Source organism: Sardina pilchardus, chromosome 5 (assembly GCF_963854185.1).
Source record: "Sardina pilchardus chromosome 5, fSarPil1.1, whole genome shotgun sequence".
NCBI lineage: Eukaryota > Metazoa > Chordata > Actinopteri > Clupeiformes > Clupeidae > Sardina > Sardina pilchardus.
Genome location: NC_084998.1, coordinates 6,653,707 through 6,663,904, shown reverse-complemented (window position 1 = coordinate 6,663,904; position 10,198 = coordinate 6,653,707). Strand labels below are relative to the sequence as shown.

Sequence of the window (10,198 nt, the reverse complement as noted above, 5' to 3'; positions counted from 1 at the left end):
TGTTTCCAAAATAAAGGCTCGAAGTCACGTTTGCATTTAGAAATATGGTTGTCATAATTCCCAACCAGAATTAGATTTCGGTGTGTTCATTTGATTTATGAAACACTTATCAAGATGGCAATCTAAAGATGTTAAATCGCAAAGCCCTTTGACTCTGTACCGAAGGCTTTTATTTTGAAGTGTATCAGCTGCACGTCTGTTGCCACAGTCACTGTGGACATCAAGGATCATCATCACTGCCTGTGTCTGTGGCTTGTAACCAGAGGAAAAAACTGAAGTAGCATGTAGCATAGAGGTGTAAAGGAATTTATCAAATGCGTAGTATCACCGGTATACGGATGTTTACCTGTGTACCTTACTAGGTATCGTTTCTAACTAGTTCATATAATCTTAATAATAGTGCTAGTCATGTTAGCTACCTGACAGATCTGGTCTGCCGACTGTTGTGTCGGATTCTAAAGGAAAACAGGCAGTTGGCCAAGTAGCATGACAGCGATGGTACACGAGATGGATTAGCTAACGTCAGGTCTTTTTGGAGGAAGATTTCTGATTATCACGCAATCTTCGAAATCATCAGTAAACTGGCTTTGATAACGCGATCGTCTATGCCGTTAAATTACTGCATGAATGGGATATCATACCCACCTATCGCGCTAGTAACGTTAAATGCATGTTAGCTAGCTATGCTAGCAATAGAAGAATTGCATTGCGAACATAGATAGCCATCTCTAGTTATGATTTCTTAATTCAGCTCGATAGCCAGCTAATGTTGGCGGCTGGTTGGATATTCAGGAAATTGTAACGTTTGTCAGTAGGGCGTCTAAAAGCATTATTGATTGGTGTTACATTAATTAGTGTTTTCTGCTAATAAGTTTGTTAGCTTGCGAGTCCACTGTCTGAAGGTAACGTTAGCTGAGCTAACGTTATTCGAGATGGCTACTGCCTCAGGTCTCCCCCCTGGTATGAGCGGATCCAGGAGTGGACCATCAGTAACCACACCGTCTTCTGGAATTCCTGGACAGGCACAACCTATGGTGGTTGTGTGGGAATGGCAAGATGATTTCGGTTACTGGCGACCTTATAGTGGCCAGGTGAGCTGTTATATTGAACAATGCCTGCTACATCAAAGAGGATCAAGAGGTGGACCAGCTTCAACTAGCATCTCCCTTGGACAGTCGGATCCTAGCCTGGCGGCTTATATAATTGACATCCCAAATTTGAAGCAATTTCGGCAGGATACTGGTAAGTTCACGCATGGTACAGGTCACTTTGTGCTAGGTATGTGCCAGTATTTGCCTGTAACGTTAAGCAAAACTTGGTCCTGTGTTATGGCTAGCTTGGCTAACGTTTCACTATGGAGATGTCAAAACTAACGTTAGCTAATGTTAGCTAACCTTAGTCGCTGAAAGTCTACCTTTTGTGCTAACGCTAACCAGACGAGTTAAGGCTGATCCCCTAACTTGTTTTGGGTAAGGTTAAGGTAAGGATTTGCCATAGAGTGGGCGTTTGCACTTGTTAAGTAGTTTCACCTCAAGCTATCAATGGTCATGAAGCTATATTATTTCAGTTTTAGGCGATGTTACGTTAGCTAGCTTGTTGGGTATCCTAACCTAGCATAATAGATAAGGTTATGCAGATTCAGTCAGAAATTGCTCAACGTAAACATGAACTACTAGGCCCATTGTTAGCTGTTAGGTAGTTCTTCTTTCCTAGCTTCTCGTTGTACCCATTCAAGTTAACGTTATTTCGATTAGACTACCATCATATTGCTCACAGTTTAGTTGAGTTCATCAAAACTGTTCTGCTCTGTGGTGACACTAAGTATTGATAACTGGTGATCATGTCAGTGACACTTCTCATTGCAAACAGCTAATATAGCAAGTCGAGATTATACATTTCTAAAGCACTAATGAATCTACCCTTTTATAAATAACCCTAATTATTCTCAGGATGGCTCGTCATTGTCTATGTGGTTTCTCTGTTATGAGTTACTGGGGAATGAATGTTCTTGAGGATTAAGTCCTAAAATATCAGTAATGTGCCTTTCAGCAATGTATTTTTGTTCAAATGTTCATGTTCGTGATTCCAACTCAGTCCACTCATATGAGATAGTATATTAATGGCTTTCTTAATTTGGTACCTGTTGCAGGAAAACTGCGCTGTGTGCGCCGCAGCTTGTTCCCCCAGTCCTCAGCTTTGAGCAGCGGTGTCTTCTGGGAGTGGGCCAACGATGAAGGAGGGTGGACTGCATACGAGATACGCACCTCCATTTTGCTCGAGCACAGCTACCAGGCCGGACAGGCCACCGCCGACCTCGGGCCCCACGGGTACAACTACATAGTGGACTTAACCGCACTGGCTCAAGTGAACAAGAGCTCGGGCTTCAGGCGCCAGGTGCGCCGTCAGGCCAGTGCGCCGTACTCGCTGGCCACGAGCTCCGTGATCCACTCGGGCCCGGCGTGCACCTGTCAGCAGTGTCTGAGCCACAGCAGCACCACTGGACCCATGCCCAGCCGGTCCCGGCACTCCTTCTCCGCCGGTCAGGCCAACAGGCCCAGCTTCCAGGCCCACGGGCGTGCCGCCGGAAGCGTCCCGTCCTCGGTGTACTCCCCCTACCCCAGGAGGCCCCTGTCAGTGGGGAACATGTCTTGGGGTGGCCCCTGGAGCCCTGCGTCTTCCACGGCTCAGCCGTCCGGAGCAGGGCCCATCGGTGGAGCCGGACTGTCGTATGCTCCGAGCACGAATGGATTAAGGTAGGATGTGCCACTCAAAATGGTGTTAGTCAAGATCAAATAAAAAGACAGATCAATGTTGTCAAAGGTCATGGAAGCAGTCAAGCCCATCAGGTGCTAATGGGTTAATGAATGACCATGAGTGATATATTGCTCATGGCCTATGGTCTTTTTTTTTTTTTTTGTCTTTTTAGGACTTACGTAATGTAGATGTTAGCATGACCGCTGCCTTTTGGCATGTGAAACAATTACATACTTTGACCTGAAGCAACCTTTGCTCCATTGTTTTGTTATGGTGCACTACTCTATGTAATGTAGGCGTGAGCTATTAAGCTTCTTGCATTGACTGTAATACAATAGGATGTAATAACCGTGTGCTATTATGGCCATTTGCCAATGCCGTTCATTTCTGTAGTAGTGGCCACCTGTTTTGTGCCTAAGCACTGCTGCAGTCAAAGCCCTGATATTTCCTGTAGGTTCAAAGACAACCATGGAATTCACTGGTGATAAAAATGATAAATAGCCCCTTGCTTGTTATTGTCCTGCGCTTCAGTGGAGTTTAATGTTTCCACACATTGTTGCCCCATCCCTGTTACGAGGAAGATTTATAGATTTAAACAAGCAGTCATGTAGCATTTTTCATCCTGAAGTGTTTGCACCTCCTTGCTTTCTTGTTCACATTGCTTTGGTTAGTAGACTAGATAGATTTTTTTTCCGTCTACTCATATCCGGTGGCTGTGCTAGATCACTGTTGATGGCTCGTTGACTGATTTACAGAAACATGATTTGCCCCGTGATTCATAACTCGCAGCTCTATCTAGACTTTCTATCTTGGGTTTTGTCCACCTACATCTGTGGAAAGACTTGCGCCCTTTGTCAGACTCAGGACAGTGGAAATTCAGGCGCGGCGGGGGGAGCGCTTTGTCTCTGCCCGTTGCGTTCACCTCGTCCTCGCAGCAGGACGCGCTGGCTGCTGTGAAGGGCTGACCACACCAGGAAATGTGGAGGAGAGAGAGAGAGAGAGAGAGAGAGATAGAGAGAGAGAGAGAGAGAGAGGTTCTCTGGGCCTTCAGCTCATTGTTGTGATGTGAAAGAGGAAACCCCAAATTTAGAGCCCTATTGTTTCACCCCCCCCATTAGTCGGGTTGAACTGTGAACCTGGAAGAGCCTGTTTTTGGTCGGGCTGCTCTGACACCACATCAATCATGCGGCCCAGAGGAAGGTCATGTCCACTGCAGTGACAGACAAACTACACCCTTGTTCAAAATGCAGAGGAAAAGCCCAAGCCAGTTATTTGGTCTAGAGGCTACTCTTTGAAAAAGTGGAGAGGAATAGTCTACTCTTGCTCACAGTAGAATGAACAAAGCCATCATTTTAATTGTAGAACACATTCTGAATGTAGAGAGAAGATTCTGATGATGACTTAATATGTTTATAATGACCACGTCCAACTTAAAAGCATTTGGAGATACCACCGTCTTGATATGAAAACAAGACTGAACCCACAAGGGTGAAATCATTTAAAAGTTTAGAACAACAACAAAAAAAGCCAGCACACATTTAGATGTAGTAGGCCTGTGAGTGTTTAAAACTTGTTGACAAGCATGCAAACCTAGTGAAATTGTTACATGAATTATCTGAGCAAGGTAGTTCCCATGATTATTACTATCATAGGTCATGTGTGGTTTAAATAGAGTGAATGCATTTGCATGTATTAGCAGAGGTGGAAGACAATCAGTGGCCCAGCTGTGTGACACCACATTATCACAGTCGTTGGATTCTAATTTGAAAGCACTCAAACGGCATTACCGTGTGTGCGCCCATTCCGCTCATGGCTGTATGGATCCCCCCTGAAGCCAAAGCACACTGACTGTGGGCTCGCCATCCGCTGTGCACTTGCCTTAGCTAATATTTGAGTAGCTTGTTGTCAGCCAGCCTGCATCTCTCCTGGTGGTGTGGAGTAGAAAAGGCCCTTGTTGTTATTGTTATTGATATGTGTTTGTTGTTCTCCCCCAGTGTCCCCACCATCCCTGTCCACCTGAATGGGTCCAGCAGCGTGAGCTCAGCCCTGGCAGGTAATGTTGACATCGAGCCGAGTACCGCTAAAGGTCTTCAAAGGACTCCTTGAAATGTTGATATTTAAAACACAACTGTGTCACTCAGTGGTTCTTGTGAGTGTCAGTCTGTCCTAACAAGGTTAAGAGCACTTATTGGTCAGGGCCTACACAATCTTCATATAACTTATTTATTTTACTGCATTGAGATGACATCTAGTAGAATCATTTATTTTTCTTGATGAAAATACTTTTAAAAGGAAAGGAAAATCTAATTCTTCTTGTATTATTTCATATTTATGGCATGATGGAAGAGGTGATCGATGAACATACCAAGAAACATTACAAACATTAAAAGTACTTGTAACAGTAGACATTTCTTGATAAAAGTGCACAATATTTTCCCCATGGTTTTACTGCTATATAGGGATTTCAGAAATAAGATGTAATGGCATTTATTTTCCTTTTCACTTTTCAGCCGTTGTGTAAATGATGTGATCTCTGGGACTTGGCTCACAGTACAGCTGGAAATGACGTAGATTTTGTTTATTTTGTTTGTTTGTTATTGTCAATGAGGTCATTCGCTCACTCTCAGTGCTCTGGGTGGCATCCACACACATCCGACTCCATCACTGCCAGTTATCACACATTTTTGCATTCACTTTGATCCCCCCGAGAGGACATGTTTGGTTTGTCTAGTGTCCACCTCCATTGATTTCTGTAGCATGTTTATGATGTCTGTGATGTGAATCAGTGCCACTGCAGAGGGACTTTGGATGGGGCCATCTGTTGACACACTCTGAGGGGATTGGGGGGTGAGGAGTGGGGTACTGATGAGGCACATGAAGGAGAATGTTTGTTTGTAGTCGGGGGAGATCGGCGAGAGCAGGCTAGCTAGTGTGCCTGTGCCTTCAGAAAGAGAACCTCTCATCCAGGAGAGTCTCATTCTGGCTCCACTGGTTTCCCAATGATTCATGTAGACAAGAGGCTAGATTTGTCGGGTGGGGTGGGGTGGGGTAGGGGGGAAGGGGCTTGTTTTGTAGGAACTGTCTCCGGCCATAGATCCCTCCTCAGAAAAACTGATAAGACAAGTCGTCCAGAAGGAGAACAAGCTGGACGCTGGAGAGAGGAGTGGGGGGATGGGAGGGGGGCTATTTAAGAAGCGTTCTGATCTCCAGTCGACGCTGTGACCCTACGCCCACCGCTCATCACTTCTCCTCTCCTCCTCCACCACCCCTCCTCCTCCTCCTCCTCCTCCTCCTCCTCCTCCCCCCTTTGCATGTGTCCACCGGCATGGGGGTCCGCTCCAGGCATGGCTTCCATTTTGATGTCAGCAGCCGGACTCGGAGTTCGCTTCACGAGCGCCCCCTACGGTCAGCGTCGCTCGGGCAGGTCCTCCAAAAGCCACGATGGGGGCGCCGTTAGGAGGGCAAAGAGGCAGCCCCGGACAGGTAGCGCCGCCGCTCACGCCCCTATACCCCCCCTCCAAGCCCCCCCCCCGCCCCCCCGCACTGAGCTCTCGCTTCTCCTGCCAGACGCTTCAATCCTGCATGTGGGTCATTTGCTTCTGTTTTATGTTGACCTCTGAGAGGTTTCAGTCATTTTTAGCACTACGCTCAGGGAGAGGTAAGCTAATCTCCAAAGAGTCTCATAATGGGTGTATTGTTCTGTTTGTTTGTTTGTTTTTTTGTGTTGTTGTTGACACACTTGTTGTGTTCGTTTTGAGACATCCCCACAAAATTCACATATTTGCTTGCGTTTGCATCTGTTTCTTGTCACGGCACCACTCACGCTATCTGTGTTTTTTTTTTATGTTGTGTTTTTCATTTGTTCGTCAGCTGTTTTTATTTGTCCATTTTTGTCATCATGTGCATGTGGCATTTCATGTTTTTGTGTTGTTGTTGTTGTTTTACTACTTGTAAAGTGCTCCTCTCATGCAGACTCTAATCAAAGTTCTTACCATCATGCATACATTAATAACAGACCATATCAGGCTCAGAAAAGACAGTGACCGAGAGGGTACTTAAAAAAAAAAAAAAAAACAATTCACCAGACCATTTCAAACCATCTCAATCCAAAACCATGCCATACTGGAAGTCAACTAGACTTTAAGTGTCTTTCTCATCCTCTCTGGTTTTAATCTGAAAGAATGCAGCCGCAGTGTGCTACAGGCACTTGTTGCAGACTGACACTCACAAGCCTAATCAATTTGGTTGTCATCTAACAAAGGAGGACGAGCATGACGCTCCTCTGCAGACAGCGGTGGCTAACGGTTGCATTATTCACACTAATGTGTTGTGCTGCTCTAAAACCATTAATCAGGCTGGTGCATAAAGTAGTCAGGACAGTGTTTTATGTGCAGAAGGCTTTGATGTGTTCATTAGGCTATGGTGAGTGGGCTTAAAATTCAACAGTCTGTTCCTATTCTATGCAGATTTAAAAAGGGTTCTTTTGAGGAGTTCTGTATGTTTTGTGCTTTAATACTTTGTTATTTGCTTTTTATTTCATGGCGTGGGCACTGTTATCAACAACAAGGCTAGAGCATAATAGCACATGAATCTTAAAAGCTGTTGCAAATGTGAGATATTGTTTTTTTTGTTGTTTTTTTTTAAAATAATTTCTTTGGCTTTAGGTGGACCTCAAAAACCGGAGGATGTTATTCAAAGGTACATGGAAGAGGTGGCGCCACCTGCTGACGAGGTTTGTTAGCAGCACTTTTTTTTTTCTTTCTGTCTCCTGTGGAGTTCTCTCTAACATCTTGATAGCTCTTAACTCTTCTCTTGTTATTCACCTTTTTCAGCCAACTCTTTTGAATTGCTTTAGTTGCCACTGTGTTGTTATGTGATGTGATGTCTTCTTCCTATCGAATCTCATTCTGGAAGCGTGTTGGTGTTGTTCTCCCCAGGATTGCATCATTTGTATGGAGCGCCTGATGTCTCCCTCTGGCTATGATGGCGCCTCGGACGGGGGACAGTCGATACAGCCCAGTGCCGTGGGCAAGCTGACCAAATGCGGACACACTCTACACATGCTGTGCATGCTGGCCATGTACAACAATGGCAACAAGGTGAGACGGCCGCTTCGGTTTGTCAAATAACGTGCCAATGCCATCGTGTCAACACTGATCAGTTGCCCAGCAGGGACGCTCGCAAACTGGTATGCAAAGCAGATATGCTTGCAGTGCACCAGGTGTTAGGGGGGCGACCGTAGAGGGAGAGAGCTTTGTGCTGTGGCTTTTGAAAACAACATGGTTGGTTTGTTTGCGTTGAGATGTTGAAAGTCCTTTTTGCTTTGTGTCTGCAGGATGGCAGCCTTCAGTGTCCCTCTTGCAAGACAATCTACGGGCAGAAAACAGGAACCCAGCCGAAGGGCAAGATGGAAATCTACAGTGTGTCTCAATCGCTTCCTGGACACGCAGATTGTGGAACAATTCAAATAGTGTACAACATTTTACCAGGGATCCAGGTAAAAAGCATGGAAATACACGTGCCTCTGTGTTCCCCATGACTTCTCCTGAAGCGGTGCGATTAATGAAGTGCACGGTCTGTTCGCAGGGCCCAGAGCATCCCAACCCAGGCCAGCAGTACACCTGCAGAGGCTTCCCACGCTTCTGTTTCCTACCCGACAATGAAAAGGGCAGAAAGGTACGTTGGTGGCAGCAGCTTATCCCCGATTTATTGTAGTCGACTACATAGAGCCGGAATGTGAAATAACGCTGATGTGCTCAGTTGGTTTTTTGAGTGTTAAATTTCGCTTATCTAGACATTTGGGATGGCATTAGGGTTTAAATGCAATGTCTAGACTTTTAGGATGGCATTAGGGTTTAAATGCGATGTCATTTTGATTTAGTAACAAAAGTACATCGTGACTATCTGCAGCTGTTGAAACTGTTGAAAATCGAGTCGACTGCATAGAGCCAGAATGTGGAATGACGCTGATATGCTCAGTCGGTTTTGGAGTGGGAATATTTGTGTTAAATTTAGCTTTTCTAGGGTAAAAATGAGATGTCTAAACTTTTAGGATGGCATTAGGGTTTAAATGCGATGTCATGTCGAGTTAGTAACTAACTCAAACTAACAAGATCATCGCTACTACCCGCAGGTGTTGGAACTGTTGAAAATCGCGTGGACTCGACGGCTCATCTTCACCGTCGGCACGTCGAGCACCACGGGGGAGCCCGACACGGTGGTGTGGAACGAGATCCACCACAAGACCGAGATGATGTCCAACATCTCCGGCCACGGCTACCCCGACCCCAACTACCTGGACAACGTGCTGGCCGAGCTGGCATCACAGGGGGTGACAGAAGAGTGCCTAAAACAGGAGCGACGGAATCAGGGAACGCCAAGCCCCGGCCACTGATTGCCCCCCCCCCCTCTCATCCACATACCATCTCTAAGCAATCATTGAATTAATGATTAATACAGAAGGGAGTTTAGCCTTATGTAGTGTTCTGTGTGGGACTCGTGTGTATGAACGTGTGAACGTGGATTGTATGGTGCCAAAGGCATGCATTAATCGATTGCTCCATCCAGCCTTGTCTGTTTTAATCCTGCACTCCACCTGCGTCCATACAAGCAGCAGGCCTACCAAGAGGCTTGAGTGGAAAGCAACAGAGACAAAATGTCAGACTAACCCAAGGGTACATGGTTTTGGTTTTCTTCTTCCATTATGGTGAGAATTAGAATGATTTTGTCCTGTTGCAGAGCCAGTTTCAGAAACAAAAACGTCAACATGTAGCATAAAAATATTTTTCATGCTATCTGTTTTTTTATCTTGAAAAAGACAAAGCAGAAAGTGGCTTTCGGGCACTCTGGAGTGCAGTGAGATCCTCCAAAAGGGGTGGGCTGAGAGAATAAATAAGGCGTAAAACGCCTTTGATGATCGGAGGCCTTAAGAAGGATTAAAGTCGTGTTTCTGTTGAATATACGTCGTGTGGCTGGCAGCTACAGTCGGAAACATACACACATTTCTGTGGCACTTTAGTTTTTGCAGTGCATTTAATCAGGAGATAATTCCAAGGGAGACGTTCCACAGCAAAACATTTGGCTTCCATGCTTGCTGACCTGTGCAGCATCGTTCAAAATGAACAGCTCAGTCATTCGTTATTTGGATTTTTTTTTAATCATTTGCAGCATTAGTAACAGTACGAGAACTTCTGTGGCACTGTCAACTTCTACTCTATGAAAAGATCTGCCAGTGTGTCTTGAACGTGGCATGTACTATTCCACTGAGTGCAGAATGTGAATACCTTGAAAGGTTTTATTTCTTTATAGAAAGGATTGGGGTCAGTGAAAGGTGGTGTTTTTTTTCCCACAAGTACTGTTAAGTTTATTTTTAATTCAGGTGTCAGTGACACGTTGTCAGCAACCTAAATAGAAATGCAACAACAATCAGGCATGAGACGTGCTC

The 10,198-nt window shown here is 45.3% G+C and overlaps 1 protein-coding gene across 2 annotated transcripts in view; it reads left to right on the top strand.

The window, feature by feature from the left end:
* The first annotated feature begins 220 nt into the window (after nucleotides 1-220).
* dtx2 (deltex 2, E3 ubiquitin ligase) overlaps nucleotides 221-10,198 on the top strand; it is a 10,454-nt gene continuing 476 nt past the window's right edge. Inside the window, exons 1-9 of one of the 2 annotated variants that reach the window (XM_062536143.1) lie at nucleotides 221-1,242; nucleotides 2,150-2,753; nucleotides 4,749-4,807; nucleotides 6,097-6,237; nucleotides 7,419-7,486; nucleotides 7,692-7,853; nucleotides 8,090-8,251; nucleotides 8,341-8,430; nucleotides 8,888-10,198. The exon at nucleotides 8,888-10,198 is cut by the window's right edge and continues 476 nt beyond it. In XM_062536143.1, the coding sequence (XP_062392127.1) occupies nucleotides 933-1,242; nucleotides 2,150-2,753; nucleotides 4,749-4,807; nucleotides 6,097-6,237; nucleotides 7,419-7,486; nucleotides 7,692-7,853; nucleotides 8,090-8,251; nucleotides 8,341-8,430; nucleotides 8,888-9,148 (1,857 nt within the window). In that variant the 5' untranslated portion in view covers nucleotides 221-932 and the 3' untranslated portion in view covers nucleotides 9,149-10,198. The remainder of the gene's footprint in view (nucleotides 1,243-2,149; nucleotides 2,754-4,748; nucleotides 4,808-6,096; nucleotides 6,238-7,418; nucleotides 7,487-7,691; nucleotides 7,854-8,089; nucleotides 8,252-8,340; nucleotides 8,431-8,887) is intronic. The other variant, XM_062536144.1, reaches the window with a different exon arrangement.